The following is a 20,926-nucleotide window of genomic DNA, read 5'->3' as shown; positions in this document are numbered from 1 at the left end:
ATTGCATTTATAGAGCCCCCCTCTCGCCTAAATCTTTCTTTTACTCCTGCTTCGAATGCATGGTCGGCCTTCAAAATGAAGCTAAACAGTAAAGTTACATCCTCGAGGAGAAAAAACCGAAAAGCCCACTTTTCCGCGCCTTCGAGTGTGAGGAGAAAGCTTATGAGCGCGCCCCTGTCGAAAGAATTGCGCCAGAAATACAATGTTCGCTCCATGGCTGTCCGAAAAGACGACGAGGTTCAAGTCACACGTGGCCATTTCAAAAGCCAGCAAGTCGGAAAAGTAATTCAAGTTTACCGCAAGAAATGGGTCATCCACATTGAGAGAATCCAGAGGGAGAAGGCCAATGGAGCTACAGTTAGTGTAGGCATTCACCCGAGCAAAGTGGAGATTGTCAAGTTGAAGCTAGACAAAGATCGCAAGAAGATCCTTGAGAGAAAGAACCGATCCAAGTTGGCCGAGAAGGGAAAACACACAGAAGAAGAAGTTCAAGCCATGTCAACAGAATAAGTAAGTGAGAATTACTAGAGCTGAATGTCACTGTATCTTAGAGACAATCGTCTATGAACTTTATACAGGTAGTTGCAAGTTTGTTGATATGTAGTTCTCAAGGACCTCAGGGACTGCCCCTGGGATACTTGGACACTGGGTTAATCCTTAGGAATTGCCCAACATGGGGTGTCAAAATAGGGGGGGGGGGAGCCTAGAGCCAATTGGCCCATACTTGCCAGAGGTTATCCCAGATGCTGAAAAATTTTAAACTGCTAGGAATGTTTCTACCCCCCTGAATGGGATGCTTGTCCATCCCCCCCCCCCCCACAGCATGATGTTGCCGGAACCCATTTACACACCTGAGTTAAGAGAGGAACTATGAGAGTTAAGCGTCTTGCCCAAGAACACAACACAATGACCCCAGCCAGGCCTCAAACCCGGACCGCTCGATCCAGAGTCCAGCGCACTAACCATTAGGCCACCCCGTCTTTCATGGGGTGTCAGAATACCCAGCCACAATACACATGTTTGTGTTAGAATGCTCTGTGGACCGGGGAGCGGGGGGGGGGGGGGAGGGAGAAACGGGGTGACAAACCCTATTCGGCAGTATGAGGGAATGTCACTAGTTTGTTGTGGTTAGCTTCACCATGGTTTGCTTGCGGTTAGCTCCCCCCCCCCCTGGTTTGCTTGCAGTTAGCTTTTACTCTGGGTTTGCTTTCGGTAAGCTGTCACTCCGGTTTGCTTGCGTTTAGCTTTGATTTGTTGGTTAGGGCAATAAACTATCACTGTTCTGTTATTCCACCATGCTGCTGAATAGAATCACCCGAGAAAGGAGGTTTGGGACGGAATAACCATGTTTTCACAACTTGCAATGCAACAATTCACGATTAGTCAGTGGTTTTTCGGCGGTGCAGCAAAGTCAAGCGTGACAGTGATGCTGTAGATTCAGTGTTATGAAGGGGTCAGAACTATCTTCTCTAAAATACATGGTTTAAATCCAAAAATTTGTTGTAGTCGCGTAGCTTAAAAAAACAACAGAATTTTGTTATTTCGCATTACTTTTTAGTGCTTAAATGCAAATGAAAGTACCACAATAATTAATTTGTTATTGGGTCTTGCCAGTGTCAGAAAATAAGGAATGACCAACCACTGACTGCAGCCCCAATGATTGCTTTAGAAGTTGTGAGAAAATTGTTCCAATTTCATTTAAGTTAATGTGTGGGAAGTTGCTCCCCCCCCCCCCCCCCCATTGCATTTAACAAATAGATTCCATTTTGCCGTTCGTCGGTTCAGTTATAGATCACAGATGACGTCAAAATGTGGTAAGAACAAAAAAAGTGGCCCACGAGCCGCTAGCCACATTTTGATGTCTTCTGTGATCTATAACTGAACAGACCCACAGCAAAATTGAATCTATTTGTTTCATATATAATAAAACTCTGACTTGGACTATGAACTCTGATCACGCGTGACATCATCTATGCATCTGTACTCTAATAAATCATAAGTAAGAACCAATCAAAATGCGCGTAGAATTCAGGTTACTATATGAAAAATAATAGACACCTCACTGTACAAGAATCCGTATCTTAGGGCTCATTTTAATCTATAGACAGTATCATTTTTGCTTGCCACTTATGCAACGCCCTTACAACCTGACTTTGGTGCTATTTACACATGCACAACTTTCAGGACAATGGAATGAAAGGCTTTATTCAGTAACCTTGTCTAATGCGATAATCGTAAGCAAAAATAACACTTTCTTAAAAGTCCCTCACTGTTACAATTTAGTTTGTCTGTATTAAGCATCCATGTGCTAAAATTATAACTGTACCACCATAAAAAACATCTGTGCGTATCACATTCAAATTTATCACACTATACTACTTCAGGGCTGTCATTAAGTTTTAAAGCAGCCGTAACATTGAAGTTACACATATTGCCTGAAGCATTTCTTTCTGTATGCAAGTGTAACATAGCACCAATCAACATTTTCAGTATCATTGGGTGAAATCAGCGGTAACAGGTGTTAGGTGTTACAGCCCTTAAAAAAAAAAAAAAAAAAAAAAAAAAAAGGGGAGAAAAAAAAAGTAGCAGCGAAAGAGTAATGACAGCCCTGTTACCTTGTTTTCATTAATTTTATAGTATTTATTTATTAAGGCTAGTGGGCTTGCACAATTTGTCTTCAAAATTGAAAATATTAGTATGAGGAAATGGCCCAGGACCACAAAAATGACTGGTTAATTGAAAAGGCCCGAAAATTGAGATTGGACTCGGAGTGGACCTTTTGACCTTGGGTTTACTAGATTTTAGTTCGACACCCTAAAAACCTGTTGCTTCTTCCACTATTAAAATGATTACACGTGCACTTCATTGACTTCGCAAAAGTTGACTTCTGCATGTACATTATTCAACTAATTATTTTTCATTGTGATCTCTTGCAGGTGGCTTTCTGAAGGAATGCTTCCGACCAGAACATTTCACCTCTTGAATAAAGCTCATTAAAATATTTTGAGGAAAAGTGTGTTGTTTTTGTTGTTATCAAAGACAAGAGAGAGAGTGGTTTATGTTATTTCCAAACGCCAAAGAGAGAGATATTTTTGACAAACTTGGAGGTGTTTGGAAATGTGATGAAACACTCTCTCCAGTATTTAATATGTGTTCTCAATCGAAACTAAAAGGGAGTAAACAGAATTAAAGTTGTAAAAATTTATGCAAATTTAGATCACAGTTCTGATGTCGTGAGAAGACTTATATAGAACTTTCAAGAAGCCATGGTTCGAAAGCATCTCATCCTTCACTTGAGTAATTTTGGTAGACATTTAATTTCACGAAACCTGCTTGATGCCCCCAGATGAATTTTCTTAAGGCATACAGTGTACTTTTTCCATGTCATCAGACATCTAAAATAGGATTAAAAACAATTTTTATAGTGATGGTGTAGCACTACTGTGCCCTTTGCACTGGCTCAAAATATTTACTCGGAGATGCTAAGGCCCAACTCGCATTGTACTAGTCACCTAACAATTTTAAGAAAAGATCAGTTTTTTCCTTGTATTGTAATGTGTAAGTCCTCACATTCCTACTATGTTGTTCATATTGATGAAATAAGACCTGTGTGAAGACAGAGGTGTTGGTTTCTTTCATGCATATGTGTGTGTGACCTTGCCGTTATGTTGCTGTGTAAACCAGGCCTAACACATCTCTGTAAAGCTACATTGTTTGGTAGCCGGCGAACAGGCTCCCAAGGTGGGGAGGGCTAAAAACGAAATCCATGAGTGATGCAAGCCAAGTGTGCTCCCCCACGCTCCTTTCTTCTGCAGGAAATTAATGCTCATCTCACTTGACTTGCTCAGCTTGCTTTACTTACCTTATTGTTACTTAATTTCGCGAAAATGGAACAGGAATATTTCGCGAGCCTTAATTTTCGCGATTTGGCCAAAAATACGTAATTAGCATAAAAATACAATAGAAATTGTTTAGAATTAATTTTCGCGGTCTAATTTCACGATTTTTTGAAATCGCGAAAATTCCCCGCATTCTCTCCCCACCCTTCGTTTCTCTTAGCCGGCTTGGCCGGACGGGGGCTCTGGGGACTGGATTTTTAAAATCATTTTTGATTGGCTGTTTGGAAAGATTCCTAAACGGAAGCCGTCGCGACTCATACATTCTTTTGGACGTCGTGACTGCATCATGAGCCGGGTCCTAGAATCTAGGACTGGAATTCCTGTCCCCAGGCCCTTTGTTCCTCTGCCGGCCCAGCCGGCTAAGAGACGAAAGGGCAGGGGACGAGAATGAGCCCCGCGAAAATAAGTAACAATAAGGTATGGATTTCTCTTTTCACCCAGCCCCACTCGGGAGCCTGTACAACTGAGCAGGCTCCTTAGTGGTGTGTAGGGCTACAGTGTGTAAATGTGCACGACTTTAATACTCTGCTTTCCCAAACTTTCCCAAACTCGTTCCCAGAGTCTCTCTCCCTGCACCCCAGAGCAAGAGAAGAGAGACCCTAATCTCGTACCCAGATCTTCTCAACCCTTTGTGTACAACCATGGAATGAGGTTGTGCTCTTCCTTTTATTTTGCACAACATTTTTCCGGTTATAAGATTACCAAAGCTCCTCAAATACAGTCAACTGTTGCCTTGCAGACACTCGCTATTACGGACAAAATTCCAGATTTGCGGTGAAAGAGGATTGACTGGAAATGACTCACACTATTACAGACTCTCACTATAACAGACGCCCCGAGCGTGTCCACTATAACGAGAGTTGACTGTTATAGCCATCTCTTGATTAATCCACTTCCCTTGAATAATCAGCCCCCCCCCCCCCCCAAAAAAAAAAAAAAAAAACTCGGTTTCAAATGGCAACATCAGTCTTTATTCCATATTAGAGTCAAGTGGATGCCTAAGAGTGAAGCCTTATCACTGTTTTGGCACTCCAGGAGTGCTATTTCTGTCATTCGGTTCAGTTGAGGAACAGCACAGATTAGCACGGGATTAGCACTGAGTGGAAAAAATGGCAAAGGGATTGGTGTGCAGCACTTCATTAAAGGCAGCACTTAATCAAGGGAAATGTTCATTCAAATAAAATGCTGTATTTTGTTTGAACAAGCAGAAAAGTCCACATGGAGTACTGGCACTGACACATGTAAAAAGAACACTTCCTAAACTATGCTTTTGAAGAGCTTAATAATTTTTATAATTAAAAATAGAAGGGGCCGCCTGGCTTGGTCATTCTCGCACCATGTCAGAAAATAGTTAATCATTTTTTCCTAGGTATGTGTCTCGCATTCTCCACAGTACATAATAATAATTTATCTACTAATACTCCAGAGTTTTAAAAGTGCTACTGTGTAAGAAAGTTATGTATGCCTTCCAGTGCCTTATCAAATTTATCAGCTGAAAGCACTAGTACAGTTCTATAAGGCTTTAATTCGGAATCATGTGAAGTCCATTTGCCTGCTACTAGAGTTTCGTCAGCATCTGTGCTGGCCGTGTAACTGAAGGAAAGCTGACTCTCCTGAAAACAGAAGAAAAACTACTTTAAATTTATTACAAGGGAGGTGCCCACTTGTGGGGACAACTGTCCCCCACCCCCCACCGCTCTTTCTAGAATGTATGATGACACTGAAAATTTGTATACCCTTATAATAAAAGGCTTTTTGGATTGAACTCCCCTACCCCAACAACTTTGGCTTTTGATTGTGAATCCCCCATCCCCCTTAGAATTTACAATGACGTTCCTTGGAGAGGGTATGGAAATGTCCTGACAAGAATACTGATCTACAGGTGACCTCATGTCAATCATCCATTTAATGATAGACCTAAGGGTACCAATGTTACCACTGTCTAAAAGTTAACATCAATGGCCGCCCTGAAGGTTTCAAAAAATTTAGAGATTTGTAAGGGGAAAGCTTCCAGCAGAAGGACACTATTCTGTTATCAAGTTTGTATACCTGCCAACTCTAAGGCACGAGTCTCGCATCTGCAAGTTAAAAACTTTGATCTCACGCCAACTCACGTTTACAAACCAATTTCTTAATAGTTGAAAAATGCGAGTTTTTACAACCATAACCAGCACACTTTCCAAAAATATGAGAACTCAAACCAATGTGAGAAATGAAAACTGCACGTAAAATGAGTAAATGACGATGCTTTCCCTGAAATCTCAGAGTTTTGACAAGAAAAGCAAATTACCATTTGGGAACAAGGTCATGTTTAGCGTCCACACATCCACACACTGGGATCGGAATAAGTTTGGAATGTCTTCTGAAATACTGCAGACACCTTCAGAAAACTTTGGACATGGTTGTATCATCTTTGGAAATCCTGGCACTCTTTGGATTAAAATCTTATGCCTTTGACCCAGAACAAGTTGGCAAGTATAAGGTTTGCTCAGGTCCCCTGCCATCCTCGTCACCACCACCACAAAAAAGCATAAAAATCGTACTTGTTGAATACAAAATATTATAATTGTAATTTTAATTTGTTGTCAATAAATAATTATTGTCTTATCGGCAAAAAAAAACTTACATATTATTAAACCTGTAGTTTATGTCCTCACCTTAAGGAACACTTCATCCTCAACATTACTAAAACTCAGTGCACTTGTAGTATCATGGGTCTTGGTCTTTTTAGCCTTTTTCTGTGTTTTTGTCTCAATATCTTCGTATGTCTTGCATATTATAACAAAATAGGAGAGTGGCGTGTCCTGTCCCTTTAAAACAAAAATAAGAAATTCAATAGTTTAAGATCATGTCAACATTCTGTGGCTCATGTGTTGTGCCTTTTAATGACAGTCGCGGTTATATCAGCGAGCTATGAATTATACACGACAAGGTGATAGTTAGAATTTATAGACAAAGTAGGCGGGGCAGTAGAAGAAAGTGGGAGGGGCAGCAACATGAAAATTCAGGCCTATAATATTTCTACAGTTCGGTGATTTTTTATATATTTTTTAAAGGCTAAGTTATATCTTGATCATTATCCTATTTGACACTTTATCTCAGTCTATTATTTTAAACCTTTTTAGGGCAAATTTATGAAAGAATCCACCTCTTTTCCTTTTCAAGATGGTTTTTTTTACTTAATTTCTACGTAGTAGAGTTATTTCTAGTAGACATACCTTTTTATGAATCTTCTTAAGTTCAGACCTAAGAAAACAAAAAAGAAACCTTTCAATTTCAGGAGTGAATTTAAGACAATTTGTACATATAATGAGAAGTCACATGAGGAAATTTATGGGATTTTTGGTAACAGTGTAAAAAATTAATGGTAAACACCATCCCCCAGTGTCATTGTCCAGTAAATTGTTAAACCTCTGCAAATAAACCTCTTTCACCTACAAACACTCCCCGCAGGCAAACGTATACTAGTCCCCTGGGGGGTGCTCAGGATTTCAAGTAACATGGGTGATCAAATGGGGGCAAAAATCAGGATCCAAAAAACTCTCTAGGGCTTAATCCAACAGAACCCAAAAAATCTCTGGACCAAAAATCAACCAGCCTAATAATCAACAGCAAAACATGTTTGTTTGTACTTTATTTACAGAACTACGCAGCCAAGGCACTACTACGAATCTTTAGATTGTTTTTAATACCCAAAAAACATCCCTACTTAAATAACAAAAAAACTTGCCGCATATTCTTATCAAAAAAAATCCCAGAATTGAAAATTTCAAAACCTCAAAAAATCCTTCGATCATCACCATCACTTAAAATTCAGAGTACCCCCCCTGGGCCTGGTCCCAGCCACATACGTACAGGAAATTTTAAAAAAACCTCCTACCCCCTCAACCCCATTAACAAACAACTCTGTTTAACAGAGACTTTTTCTGTTACCAAGGCAGTCTGCTTACGGAATGGATGTCCAACAAAAGCATTATTCCTACCGTAATGTTTTGTAAACAGGCACAGCAATCTGTGGCGGGATATTAATAAAACGCTCGTTAATAAGAAATCCTACAGCATGCTGTCCTTCTATCACATCTGTGAATTCCGCGACGTTTTCTTTTGATGCTGATTCTCTGCATTTATCAACCAACAATTTCTTTAGCTGCTTAACAGCATCATTTTCCTGAGTAAATACAAAGTGGACAATACATTCCTCAAACATCTAGATAATGTAACCAATTCAGCATGCAAAAATGTGCAGGACAGACCAAAATAATTTCCTGATGTACTGTACATGTAAGGATCACTAAGCCTCCACCATTTTAAAAAGTGATCACATGATAACGGTTTTAAAGAAGCAACAGGTTAGTCTCCTCTGTTTCTAATCGTTACATTTATATTTTTTGTCTTAGTCTACAAATAATGCATTGGTAATATTTGCACTCTGTTAGTCACAAACATATTACCTGCTAAGAATATGTGTAAAAAATGTGTTAACTATAAGTTAAGCATTCATCGTGAACATGGTCACTTTATGAATCTGCAACCAAAACCAATCATGGCCTTAATTAAACCATTTCAATTTTAATTAATAATAGACATCTACAGTGTAGGACCAACAGTGAGATAAATTTTAATATTGTTCCTAACCTGATGCTTCTTAACATTCACCACTGTCGTTACTCCAAAGACATTATCTTCAGACTCATCGTCATCATCATCATCATCATCATTATTCTTACTTTCACCATTGCTTTCAAGATCTTCTTCATTCACAACCTTATTATGACAGGGGAAATTCAAGTGAGAAATAAGCTGCACTTCTTAAAAAAGCTTGCATTAGTAACATCTTTTATTGACAACCTTCACTGTTATCTAAATAAAAAAAATCCATTTTATGTTCATTTCTTTGGTATAAACATGTTCCCCATGCAAACAGCTTACTTGTAATAAATAAATATAATTTGGAAATTTTCATTTCATTTTAATGGCATTGGAAAAGGTAAATTTGGCCACCTTTGAATCCAGCAATTCAAAGAAATGATGAAGTTGTTGTTTAATTAGACAACATTTCATGCAACTTGTAAAACTGAAACAATAAATAAAATGCAATACGAAGACGTACCTTAATCACTGTGGATACCTCAGGCTGAGAAATGATAAGATCACTAAGTTTTGATAGATCCACTGCACTCTTTAAGAATAGCTGTAATTTTAGCCAATTGAAACAAACTATTAATAGATAAAATAGAATAATTATGATTATAGCGGTAATTATTATAATACAGTCGAAGCTCTCTTGACGGACACTCTCGTAAGCGGACAGCTCTACTTACGGCCGCCTTGTTTGAAATCCCGTCTTACGCTCCCATACAAACTCTGTATTTTTACATTCTCGTAAGCGGACATTCCCGTAAGCGGCCGCGGACACTTTCTGAGATAACGACTTAGACTTTTTCCTTGTTTTTAAGCTCCCGTAAGCGGACATCCCAAAGAAAGTCCTTTTAACAACCTTTGTAACTTGTTTTTATCAATCAACTTCACATCGCCGTTCGTCACAATGATTTTACAGTAATTACAGTACCATATTTCAGTGTTTGTTTTGTCGTCATCCACGTCCGTCCGGTTATTGTTAGCTGGGCAAGCTCCCGTAAGCGGCCATCTATCCCGTACACCTCTAGTGGCCGCGTACGAGAACCACTCTCGTAAGCGGCCAGCTCCAGTTACGGACACTTTTTTCGCGTCCCGAGGGTGTCCGCTTACGAGAGCTTCGACTGTAATATTATTATTATTATGAGCCTTTAACCAGAGGAGCTTATATTATCAGCATTTTCTGGTAAAACAGTTCAGTTGTTCATTTCTTTGTGTGCATGTTTACTGTTATATAATGAGGCCCTGCCAGGGGGGTTCTTATGTCGCTTGTCTAAATTTTAAAATGTTGTGTGTCGCTGTTTTATCGCTTTTCATGTCGCTGTCGGTTATTAAATTGAAGCAAAATTGCCTGTTCTTGTCGGAATTTAAGTTTTTCCATAAGGGTTGTCGTTTGTCACGATTTTATTTTATGTGCTGCCTCTACTTTTTGGGACACGTCACTTGTCGGAAGTTACCCTGGCAGGGCCTCTATAATGTGCTTGAGTAAGGCATTTAAGCGAAGTTTACTGACAGGGTTTTGGATTAGTAACTTTGACATACCTGCTGCAACAGGCACCGAATGCCACTAAAGTCTTCTTCTGTTGGAGGAAATGCTTCAAATTCAACAGGAATCTCCTGCAACAATAATAAAAACAGGAATGATTTATTAACTTTGTGCACTCCCCTTTCCATGAGAGGTATGGTGGCCTAATGGTTAGTGCGCTAGAGTCTGAAATTATCAAGCATTCCTGGTTCGGCCCTGTCTGTCGCCAAGCGTTGTGTTCTTGGAAATGCTAGGGGGTTACCCTGCAAATCCCTTCAACCCTCCAAGTTAAGACCATTTTAGTCGCCATGGCGACTTAAGTTTTAGAGCTGGCGACTAAATTGGAACTGAAGTTGCCAGCCTGGTGACTAAAATTGAGAAGAAGGATTGAACACATCATCTTAATTTGACGACTAAAATTTTTCACTGGCAACCAAACTTGAGCAGTTGGTGGCCAAATGGTCACTAAGTAAAAAAATAAACTTGGAGGGTTGGCCTTGCATCCTATCAAAGAGCGGAGTAGAAATACTCCCAGATGCTTCATGCTATGGAAACCAGGATAAGTTTCAGCCTGATGTGCTTGAAGACCTGAACGTAGACTTTACTTTTCTTTCCAGGTGATCAAGAGGTTAGCTACCTGTCTGTATGGACTTGTACCGGTGACCCAGGGGGGGGGGGGAGGGGGTACTCAAAGTATACATGACGGGGGGGTCCAACGTATTTGTTTGGGTTGAAAATTTACACGCTCAGTATTTTTTGGGTCAAGGGATCTGTCATGTATTTTTTTAGGTCTTAAAAAAATACGCATATTTTGGGTCTTATCTCCGCACGAAATTTTTTGTTTCGGGTTTTCATTGCAATCAGTGGATCGAAAAAATATTTATTTAAACATTTTTTCAGCAACTTACACTGTATGTTCTGAAAAAACTGTTAATATTAAGAAGAATATACAATGTACATATTATTTGTAATCTTGTTTACTTCTCCTGTTTTCTCTATGACTCATTACAGCTGTACAAATTATGTCCATCAATGTCTTTCATGTCACTTTAGCTGCTCCCTGGGAGCTGTTCATCAGGGTTCATAATTTTTTGATTACTTAATTTCGATGCAAGGTATTTTTTGAGTCTAAAATTTCCCCAGGGGGGTACTCCGGCTTGTAAATGACAGGGATGATGGAATGGAGGCAAAACTTAGGACACAAAAAATCCCTAAGTCTTGCCAAAAAAAAAACTTGCTAAATTTTCCAACCCAAAAAAATCCTGGAATCGAAAATTTTAAACCCAAAAAAATCCTTTGTTCATCCCCGTCATTTACAAGCTGGAGTACCCCCCTGGGAAAATTTCAGGCTTGTGTATTTTGGGGGGTTTGACAGGGTGACACTTTCTTCTATTTTTATTTCTCCTAAAAACATCATCTTTAAATTATCATATACCACATGCAGAGCCCCTTATGAACCTAACAACTGCAACTTACAGGGTTTATTTTGATACGAGCTGGCTAAATTAATTTGGTGGGCAAAAACCAAGTTGAAATAGCTCCTGCAAGCAAAACTAGAATTTTTAAAACACATCAATCTATGAAAGGTTTTGTTGCACTGGAATGAGGGCTTGATAAGCTTATAATCACTTTTTAATATGAATGAGGGGTTAATCATAACGTAATCACTGCTGAGAAGTAAGATTAAGCTTAAATATTTGCAGACATAAGTCTTACATGATTAGTATTTACCTTTAATTCTACCCCCGAAGTCAAAGTCCTTTCTAGCACTTATTAAAGAACTAACTATACACACGGCTATCGAGCTTGTATTGACTATCGTGAAAATCACACCGTGTTTCTCTCCCTGTGTTGTGAGCTGGTTTTTCCACGTGCTTTATGCAAACTGAACCTTGCAAGAGCACTAAGCGGAGACTAGTTTAAAAGTGTCAAATTCTTACCATATTCTCATCAAAGCTTTCATCTGATGCGTCTGAATGTGCCTCTGAAGATGAATCATCGTCGGATTCTTCGTCGCCATCTTCTTGCCTTCTTTTCTCGCCTTTTTGCAAAGCTTGTTCGTCTCCGTCGTTCGAATCGGAATCCGCCATCTTGAATAATCTCGCTCGACCCATTCCTCGCTCCGTAAGAAGAAAACAATATGGCGGGCGACAGTTGAGGCGGTCGAAAAGATTGTCATGCTTTTAAAAGCATATTTTGGAAGTTTTGGAGAATTCAATCAACATGTCCACTGAAAGTGTTGCAGAAAACTCGCCACTAAGACAATCAAGAGGTAAAAATAAACAAACGCGCGCTCTGATAGCGTTCAGAACAAGTACAATTTTGTAGCCAATTTTGTGGCCAATTTTGTTTCTTGGCATGAGTAAACTAAAATGTACCACATTTCTCTTGTTTTTGCCGTAGTTACTTCTGTTAATGATGGAGATTATATCGCTCTTCATTGGCCGAAGCTGGAAAGTGCGATTCTGTTAATTTTACAACAGAATCCTGGACAATTTATCCCGATTTCATACGAAGAAATGTACAGGTGAGCTTTATAGAATTAAACTTAGATAATATTTTTGTTATTTTTAGGTTTGTGTAAGCTTTAACATCTTTATTTTTATTAAAATTCATGGGGAAAAAAAACAACAACAACAGCAGCAGAAAACTATGTATTGTTATCACATTGTTGCAAGAGTAACTGTTTCATGACAGCTCAGAACTGTGGTTCTAAGCTGTTCTAAGGAAAGCCCCTCAAATGTTTTGGTTACTATTTTAAGATCATCGGCTATTATTTGCACAGTAGGAGAATGTTCTATTCCAGCAGCCAAACTGTTTTCCTGACTGTCGTGATGAGTTTCAGTATTGTCCTGGCTTGGATTTATCGCTTTTGCAAGCAGCAAGTAATTTCTCTGAAGAAAATTACCCAGGTTTACACAGCTGTAACTTTTGCAAAACCATGTCATGTGACAATAATCTGATCATCCTGCTAGGGTAACCCTAACTCGCATGTAAACGAAACCAGGGAAAACAAAAGAGGGTGGTTACCCTCCTAAAAGGGCAGCCCTTCTAGGGGTGTTACCCTCCTTCCATGTAATTAGGCCCATAGTCCATCGCAGGATTTCCCACTACTAGTACCTATTCATATACCCTGATGGAGAGGGGCATTGTGAGGCCAAGGGGGGTACTCTTGCTTGTAAATGACGGGGATGATCGAAGGATTTTTTGGGGTTTGGAAATTCCGATTCCGGGATTTTTTTGGGTTGGAAAATTTGGCAAGTATTTTTTTGGGTGACTTGATTTTAATAGGGGATTTTTATGGGGGTATTAAAAACGAACTTGGCGCGGCCTTGGCGTAATTATGGTATGATGAATAAACAAACATGAGCGTTCAATTTTTTATGTGTTTTTTGTGTTATATTATTGCCCCTCCTCAATTTAGGGGTAATTTGACAAGGGATTTTTTGGGGGGTTATGTTTGATCCAGGAATTTTTTGGGGTAATGTCGGAAGACTAAGGGATTTTTTTGGGTCCTGAGTTTTGCCTCCATTCGATCATCCCCGTCATTTACAAGCCGGAGTACCCCCCTGGGATTGTGAGAGTAAAGTATCTTTCCCAACAACACAGACAACACAGTGACTCTGGCCAGAGTTCAACCCAGACTGCTCTATCCAGAGTCCAGCATGCTAAAAAAAAAACAGAAAAAAAATGCTAGGCCACCACGCCTCCCATACTGTACAGTAAAAACCCGCGTATAAGAAGCTAGGTTTTTTCAAGTTAGCCTAAACAGGTTCTTATATAAATGGTATTTAGTGTAAAATTAGTCTTACTAGGTTCTTAATTAGGTTCTTAACTTTTTGTTCAAGAAATAAAGTAGAATTTTTACATGATCTGCTCTTTAATGTCCAATAACAGTATTCTTGGAGGCTTCGGTAAGCAAAATACTATACTATTTTAATCTGATTCTCTTAAAATCAAAACTATACTTAGTCTCCTTCGCAGCCGCTTTTTGGGACGTCACGCAACCCTCCCTGCGAAGGAGACTAAACTATACTGTAACCTTCACTACAATTCCCAATAAATCTTGTATATAAATATATTTTTGAGAAGATTTTTTAATTCAATATTTTTGAGATTTTTTTTTCTTTTTTGAAAATAAGAACCTGTTTTAGAATTTTAGCCTAAAATGGTTCTTATGTGAAGGGTGCTTAAAAATGAAATTTTAGCCTAACAGGTTCTTAAATGTTAGGTTCTTATACGCGGGTTTTTACTGTATGTGTTCTTTAGTTACCTTATTATAGGAAATTAGCGCTTCATGAAATTAATGCAAATTTCAAAAATTCGCGTTAATTTAAGTCACATTAATTTTTGTTAACGTTAATTTTCGTGCTGTTAATTAAGTGGAGCGTTAATTTCCATGACCTTAATTTCCATTATTTTGGCCCCAATTTCTCGATACAGTCCAGACGTTTTTGACTAGGAAAAGTGCATGATTTCATCAGGGTAGAAATCTGCCAGTATCACTGAAACTGTGACGAACGCTCGAGGAGGTCCGATTCCTTCGCTTAACCCATATGTTTAGGATTATATGCCTAGTTTTGATATAAACTTGTTCCTGTCGTCTCAACAAGTTTTTTTCTTTGTGTTTGCCGCATTAATTTCTTTCATTTTAAAATGTTACCCCCTCTTTCACGCTAATTTTCTTTATTGGAAAGTAATTTTTCCTTCAATCCGCGTTAATTTAAGTCGCGTTAATTTCAAATACCTTATTTCCTATAATAAGGTAATCGTTTTCAGGTTACTTTATGGATAAATTTGTGCTTGGATAATTTACAAGTTTTATTAAGTTTTGTAATGACTGCAGGCTATGACTCAAAATTTAGACCCCATGTGGTCTGACCTCTGATAAGTAACCACTACCCGTTAGCAACACTGTACTTAGGCTTGGCATTTCAGTCGGCTGCTTATGGGTGGTTGTACTGTATATTCTTATTTCTCTTTTTTTGTCTTCTTAGCACTGTGTATAAATGTGTATGCCAGCAATTTGCTGACAAGATGTACAGCAACCTTATTGAACTTGTGACTTCTTATCTCAGACGTGTTGCACAAGAACTGCAGGTAAACAACTGCTTATAATCTAAACATGACATTATTTTCCAGTACAATAACATACATGTACGGCTATTTGGAAATAAAAATGTTTTATATAATAACTATACTGTAACATAAATATGTGCTACACAGCACCTATTTATAAAATTATGTTGAGAATAGGGGGTGAATTTCTTTATCATGGCAAGGACTAGCCAAAACAAGTGAAAAAACTGAGTTAGATGCTGAGCTGCTGACGATCTGCCCTAGGGGCCTAGAGGGTGGTTAGATTTTGTGATGTTCATGATATAATTTGCATGACTTTCCAATGAAGTGTTCAACCACCTGTAGCTGTAAGTGACAGCTGAGCTGACTTAAATTAAGCCAACCCCCCCCCCCCCCCCACCCCCACCACCACAACTACCACCACCTCCAAAGAAAAAGCTGGAAATAAGTTCCCTTGATAAAAGATGCAAAATGCCCTCCAAGAATAATAGATTGAAGAGCTTCTCCAAATGAGGCCCCTTCTCTCAGCGCTGTCCCCCAGCAGAAACCCTTACTCCAGTAGCAAAGTTCCTTACTTGAATAGAGCCCTTTACTTCAGCCAGGTCCATTCCTCTGCAAAGTCTATTAGTCTAGTCCCAGCAGAGGCCCTTACTCCTATTACCGGTATGTCTTCTTCCCTGGCGGGACCCCTTTCCCAGTAGGAGCTCTAATCCTAGCAGTTTCCCTAATCCCAGCAGCACCTTTTAAACAGCAAATCAGCATTATTGTACTAATTTGTGTCTTGTTGACATTTTTAGATGACACCAGCAGAAGCTTACCTTGAAAAGTTTAATTTTGCAATGGCGCAGTTCTTTCAAGCAGTTAGCGGTATAGTGGCCATCTTCAGTTACATGGTAAGATTTCTGTAAACATATGTGAAAAGCCAAATCCCCCAGGGGGGACTCCCCTATAAAAATGACGGGCATGTTTCTCGTACCTTGTAGGAGGTAAAATTTGCAGTTTGGTACTGCTTAGGGTGCTAAAACCTAAAATGGCCGCCTCTAAAGTTGTCACGGTACCTTTTAGAGGCCTTTTAGATTACTGATATGAAAAATGATAGGAATCGTAACCGTATTTGTTATGCAAGTAACTTTTATTTCTTAAAAACTATTAAAATTGCCAGTGCCAGTAAGTTTTCATTTTTAAATGGGTACCTCTTAGGCCCTAAGAGGTGAAAAATGAATTTGGGCCACACCCACAAAATGGGAATTTGGTGCCTTTTCGCAATTTTCCAACGAACACCCCTGTCAATTTTAAAGGGGAGTCCCCCCCCCTCCTTCCAGGCCAAATCCATGAAAACATCTCAGTCATTTAAGAATACTTTCAAGAGGCATGTCGAAAACACTCCACTACTACTCAAGCCTTTCATAGGAGATAATTAATAGTAACTTTAAATGTCAAATGCCCAAGCATTGTGTTTCAATACAGTAATAATCAAGTTACAACAGAGTTTAGCATTTAGCATTTTCGTACAATCTACACCATCTTATAACATCCATTGTGAACAGAACTTTTTGTTGTTCAATCAGTTTCCTTCACAACATACTGAATTTTTTAAAAAGAAATTAAATAGAGTAAGACACAGCATAGAAATGTGTTAGACAAGTGGAACAGTATTTGACTGGTGTAAAGAAGTTCATAGGTTTGATTCCCGTAAGAAGAACTCAGAATTCTATTTCTGAGTAACCTTCGCATCCTAGTTGCTGTAACCTTTCTCCAGTTATCATCTATATACTGTTTCCTTTTATTGCACAGAACCGATTCTATGTCACACCAAAGCTTCACACAGATTTGAAAACAGAACTGTGGAAACTCTTCACTGATCTTGTTGCTGACAATGCATTTCTCTTTGGTACGTTCATGTGGTGCATGTCCTTTAACAAAAAGAATGATCAACATATTGTTTCTCCATACAATATTGATACCTTGTCAAGTAAACAGGTAATGAGAATTTAAAAAGGATCATGGCTGGCACTGTACCACCTCCAAGGACTTCAAATCACATTTTTTTTGTTTTAAAGTGCTTTAACTTGTTCTCCCATATAAACTCTTCAGCATACTTGCTGCAGAGAGCAGTCACAGGCACTTGTCCTGTCTTGTGTTACCAGACTGCAAAACACCACAAAGCAAATGCTTGACCTGAATTTATCAAAAGTTGGATCATGTAATGGGAATTTAAAAGCTTAAAAAGTTTAGAAAGATCCTCTGACAATTTTCAATCACTGAGAGGTTTTTTTTTTGACAGGTGTAATTGAAGAGGTGTCATCCAAGCCGTTTGGTGTTGATCCTCATATCATGATGTCGATTATCAAAGGGCTCTACTCACTCAAGCCAGGTTAGTTCTGTCATTGGCTTACTAAAATTCCAAGTCCCTTAACATGATAAAGTCAATAGGTCTTACTAGTCCCTTTTAATTCTTAAATTCGAAATTGTGTTTTCCACCAGTGCATATAAGTAAACAACGCATGCTCACTTGATCACTTTTTACTTGGGTGGGTGAGGGGCAGTTGTTGTTGGGTCAATTTTAATTTTGACAGCAGAATTGAACTCTAAGGGCTTATATCTGCTAGCAGGGTAAAAGTCCGTGTCCAAGCCTAAGTGGCCCATACAGCCGGAGCTTATCCAGGTTTCTGTAGCATTAAGCGACTAGGAGTATTGCTACTCCCCCTGGATGGGATGCTAGTCCATCGCAGGGTTACCCCCCAGCAGTAAGTTCTCTGGTAGCCATTTATACACCTGGGTGGAGAGAGGCACTGTGAGAGTAAAGTGTCTTGCCCAAGAACACAACGCAGCACCCTGGCCAGGTCTCAAACCCAGGCTGTTGACTCCGAGCTGAGCGTGCTAACCATTAGGCCACCGTGCATCCCACTAGGGTGGGAGGCAGGGTGAGAGGTCCAAGTTTGCTAAAAAAAAAATGGATGTGGGCAAGAGGATCCAAATTTGCCAAAAAAAAAAAAAACAGCCCTGATGAGACATTTGCTTCCCTGATCTCTTGAACTGAGATGAACATAAAACAAAATTTAATATTGCTACAACTAGGATAAATGAGAAGAACATCATCTGAACATTGCATATTTGGCTAACCTTGCAAGAGCAGCTATTTTCTATTTTCATATGTTTGTTGCTTTTTTTTTTTCTTTTTGTGCTTTCCATACCTCCAAAGTCACAACAGGAGAAAAGACCTACTGATTTCTCAGGGTATCATTCTATTTGTTTGACATGAATTACTGAACAGATTTGCTTTTCCTTGCTTTTTCTCTGTTGCAGAGTTTTCAATGCGCAATCCAGTGTTGTTTGCGAGATTCATTCCCAACATTTTGCCACCAACACAATGCGATCAACTACCAAACCTAATTCAAGAGGACCGCTTGTTACAAGAGAACCTGGTAACTAGTCAAGGCTTCACTAGGTAAGAAAAATATTGGTATCGTTAATTTCCTATAATAAGGTAGTCTCCAGCTCCAACATTTTGGTCTCCATGGCAACTAAAATGGTCTTTACTTGGAGGGTTGTTATGTGTGTCACATATCTAGAACAAAACATCTCAAGATCAGCGATTTATTCTATTATTAAGAAAGCTCTTTGCCAACAGGAAATATTCTGTGAATTTCATCAATAAAATCCCTCCATTCACCAAGAGCAATCGTGTGGAACATTTTTCATCTTTTAGGAATGTTAGGTTCACTGTGGCAATGTTAAACTTACGTTGAAAATGCACAAAAGTGGCCTGTTTACACTTGATTAATTCTTTTAAACTGGTTTAAAATAAATAGCAACCAATCAGGGAATGTGTCGCCTGTTGTATTTTTCACTTTATTAGAGTTTACACTTTTGAAGAATTTAAAGGATTTTGGTTTTAAGCTAGTTTAAAATGACAAGTGTGAACAGGCTGTTATGTAATCAAACTGGCAACAAGAAGCAATAATCCCTTTTGTGTTTTTATTCAGAGAAAGTACTGGCAAGAAAAGAAGAGGTGATGATTTTCAAGGCAGATAAAAAAAGAACATTTATAATGATATATCTGGAAGTGGATAAGCGTCAAGAAAAGAAATGGGAACGAGAATGAAACAGTCAGCAGGCCCTGGCATAGTCACTCCATTTCAGCGGTTTCACCCATGAAAAAGACGCTTCAGTGTAGCATATACTAAGGACTTAGAAAAGACATTGTTAGTCAATTTTTTTAACGCCCAATTTAGTACAACAGAAGCTAAAAATGTCATCGTTTTCTGCCCCTCAAATCACCTCTCTTCTAAGAAAAATTAATTCCCAGAAACTCCGTCATTCATAAAGAGGTTATTCCTGTTTTTTGGCTGATGGATGTTAAACTAGTGTGGGGTGTTGGTGTAAAATTTTTCAAGCTGAAGTTTGAAATGTTAATCCTCCGTACTGGTTGTGAACATTTCTGTTGTCGTTAGTTTTCAAAGTTTGGTGGTACATTTGTGTTCTCTGGAACAGTTCACTGTTACTACGGATGGCGAAAAAAAATCCTTTAATCCAATATAGAAAAAAAATGAAGTATTTTTAAGTGTTTTCGCAAAGCCCGAGGTGGATACTACAGAATTTTCGTGGAGTACCCCCGGTCTTACATGTCAAGGCCCTGGACATAGTTTTTATGCAGCATTGCACTTAACATAGCCACGCGTTGTCAGCCAAAAGGTAGGACATTGTACGCTTCGTTCCACAAACTGGACACCTGCGTTCAATATATATTAATTTAACGCATTGTAGCAGAAGTGAAAAGCGTTTCTACCTTTGCATACAGTGTTGCCGGAGCCCGGGGTCCCAGCGCAACAATTTGAAGACTAGTCAAACGCCGGAATTGTTCGAACTACTGCACCGTGTTCCAGGCCTTACGTTTGAAGTTCCCACTCATTAGTAGCCTGCGAACAGGCTTTCGCGAGCGATCGGATAGACGGCGCGAAGCCTGTTCGCAGGCTAACTTATCAGCGAAAGCCGACTCACTAAATAGTTGTGAATGTCCGCTCTGAGAGGATTTTTTTCCTTTAGACTTAAAAAATTGGCGATGTAATTTATACTTAACAAGGAATTAAAACTATTTTGTTATGTACGATACTTTTTTGGAACAAAATTTCCAGAACTTTTGTGCCGTCAATTAACTGCCCTGTAATAGGCCTTTTGCCCTCCCAAAGTACCCCCAGGGGAAGAACTCAGGGAATTTTTGGTTGGGGATATGTCGATGGGACTCTGGAATTCTAGAACACGTTCAGCTGCATTTTGAAACCCTATTTTGGACTAGACACTAAAAAAAATCCCTACCCTACTCCCCAGGGGGGGGTACTCCGGGATCAAAGTGATGGGGATGATCAAATGGAGGCAAAACTCAGGACCCAAAAAAATCCTTAAGTCTCCCGACATTACCCAAAAAATTCCCTGCACCAAAAAAAAAACGCCCAAAAAAATCCCTTGTCAAATTACCCCTAAATTGTCAAGGCCGCGCCAAGGCACTTTTGTTTGATTTAAAAAAATCCCCTATTTAAATCAAGTCACCCAAAAAAATACCTGCCAAATTCTCCTACCCAAAAAAATCTCGGAATCGAAAATTTCGACCCCAAAAAATCCTTCGCACATCCCCGTCACTTGGATCCCCTGGGCCCTACTCCAGATTTCTCCAGAAATGTTTAATATCACTATAGCTTTAAAGGGGCCCCGTCGTGTGACGCAAGGTTGTTTTACCGAATAACCTTCAAATGGAAAGAAACGTTAAAATAACGGTTAACTATGGCAGAAA

At 39.2% G+C, this 20,926-nt stretch overlaps 3 protein-coding genes across 3 annotated transcripts; 2 read left to right on the top strand and 1 right to left on the bottom strand.

The window, feature by feature from the left end:
- Positions 1 to 33: 33 nt before the first annotated feature.
- Positions 34 to 3,013, top strand: LOC144642842 (large ribosomal subunit protein uL24-like). Its single transcript, XM_078501945.1, has 2 exons — positions 34 to 510; positions 2,937 to 3,013. The coding sequence occupies exon 1, from the start codon at positions 76 to 78 to the stop codon at positions 508 to 510; it is 435 nt and encodes a 144-aa protein (XP_078358071.1). The 5' UTR covers positions 34 to 75; the 3' UTR covers positions 2,937 to 3,013.
- Positions 3,014 to 4,847: 1,834 nt separating this feature from the next.
- LOC144642746 (protein BCCIP homolog) lies at positions 4,848 to 12,165 on the bottom strand. Its single transcript, XM_078501802.1, has 8 exons — positions 12,000 to 12,165; positions 10,077 to 10,151; positions 9,010 to 9,090; positions 8,535 to 8,663; positions 7,883 to 8,067; positions 7,118 to 7,145; positions 6,557 to 6,709; positions 4,848 to 5,512 (listed from the first exon to the last, which is right to left on the bottom strand). The coding sequence occupies exons 1-8, from the start codon at positions 12,147 to 12,149 to the stop codon at positions 5,339 to 5,341; spliced, it is 975 nt and encodes a 324-aa protein (XP_078357928.1). The 5' UTR covers positions 12,150 to 12,165; the 3' UTR covers positions 4,848 to 5,338.
- A 30-nt stretch (positions 12,166 to 12,195) lies between these two features.
- Positions 12,196 to 20,246, top strand: LOC144642745 (CDK2-associated and cullin domain-containing protein 1-like). Its single transcript, XM_078501801.1, has 8 exons — positions 12,196 to 12,331; positions 12,463 to 12,586; positions 15,057 to 15,159; positions 15,936 to 16,031; positions 16,933 to 17,029; positions 17,423 to 17,512; positions 18,445 to 18,586; positions 19,125 to 20,246. The coding sequence occupies exons 1-8, from the start codon at positions 12,283 to 12,285 to the stop codon at positions 19,171 to 19,173; spliced, it is 750 nt and encodes a 249-aa protein (XP_078357927.1). The 5' UTR covers positions 12,196 to 12,282; the 3' UTR covers positions 19,174 to 20,246.
- The last annotated feature ends 680 nt before the right edge of the window (positions 20,247 to 20,926 follow it).

Source organism: Oculina patagonica, chromosome 2 (assembly GCF_052425735.1).
Source record: "Oculina patagonica isolate OP01 chromosome 2, crgOcupat, whole genome shotgun sequence".
NCBI classification, from domain to species: Eukaryota; Metazoa; Cnidaria; class Anthozoa; order Scleractinia; family Oculinidae; genus Oculina; species Oculina patagonica.
The sequence above is the reverse complement of the archived record's forward strand: the minus strand, read 5'-3'. Positions and strand labels throughout refer to the sequence as shown.

Coding starts and splice junctions, on each gene's coding strand:
- LOC144642745 (XM_078501801.1), top strand. CDS start 12,283: ATGTCCACTGAAAGTGTTGCAGAAAACTCGCCACTAAGACAATCAAGA. Junction 16,032..16,932: donor TGGCCATCTTCAGTTACATG/GTAAGATTTCTG, acceptor TTTATTGCACAG/AACCGATTCTATGTCACACC. Junction 17,513..18,444: donor GCTCTACTCACTCAAGCCAG/GTTAGTTCTGTC, acceptor TCTCTGTTGCAG/AGTTTTCAATGCGCAATCCA.
- LOC144642842 (XM_078501945.1), top strand. CDS start 76: ATGAAGCTAAACAGTAAAGTTACATCCTCGAGGAGAAAAAACCGAAAA.
- LOC144642746 (XM_078501802.1), bottom strand. CDS start 12,149: ATGGCGGATTCCGATTCGAACGACGGAGACGAACAAGCTTTGCAAAAA. Junction 10,152..11,999: donor AAAGCTTTGATGAGAATATG/GTAAGAATTTGA, acceptor TTATTGTTGCAG/GAGATTCCTGTTGAATTTGA. Junction 6,710..7,117: donor TTAAGAAGATTCATAAAAAG/GTATGTCTACTA, acceptor TTTGTTTTAAAG/GGACAGGACACGCCACTCTC.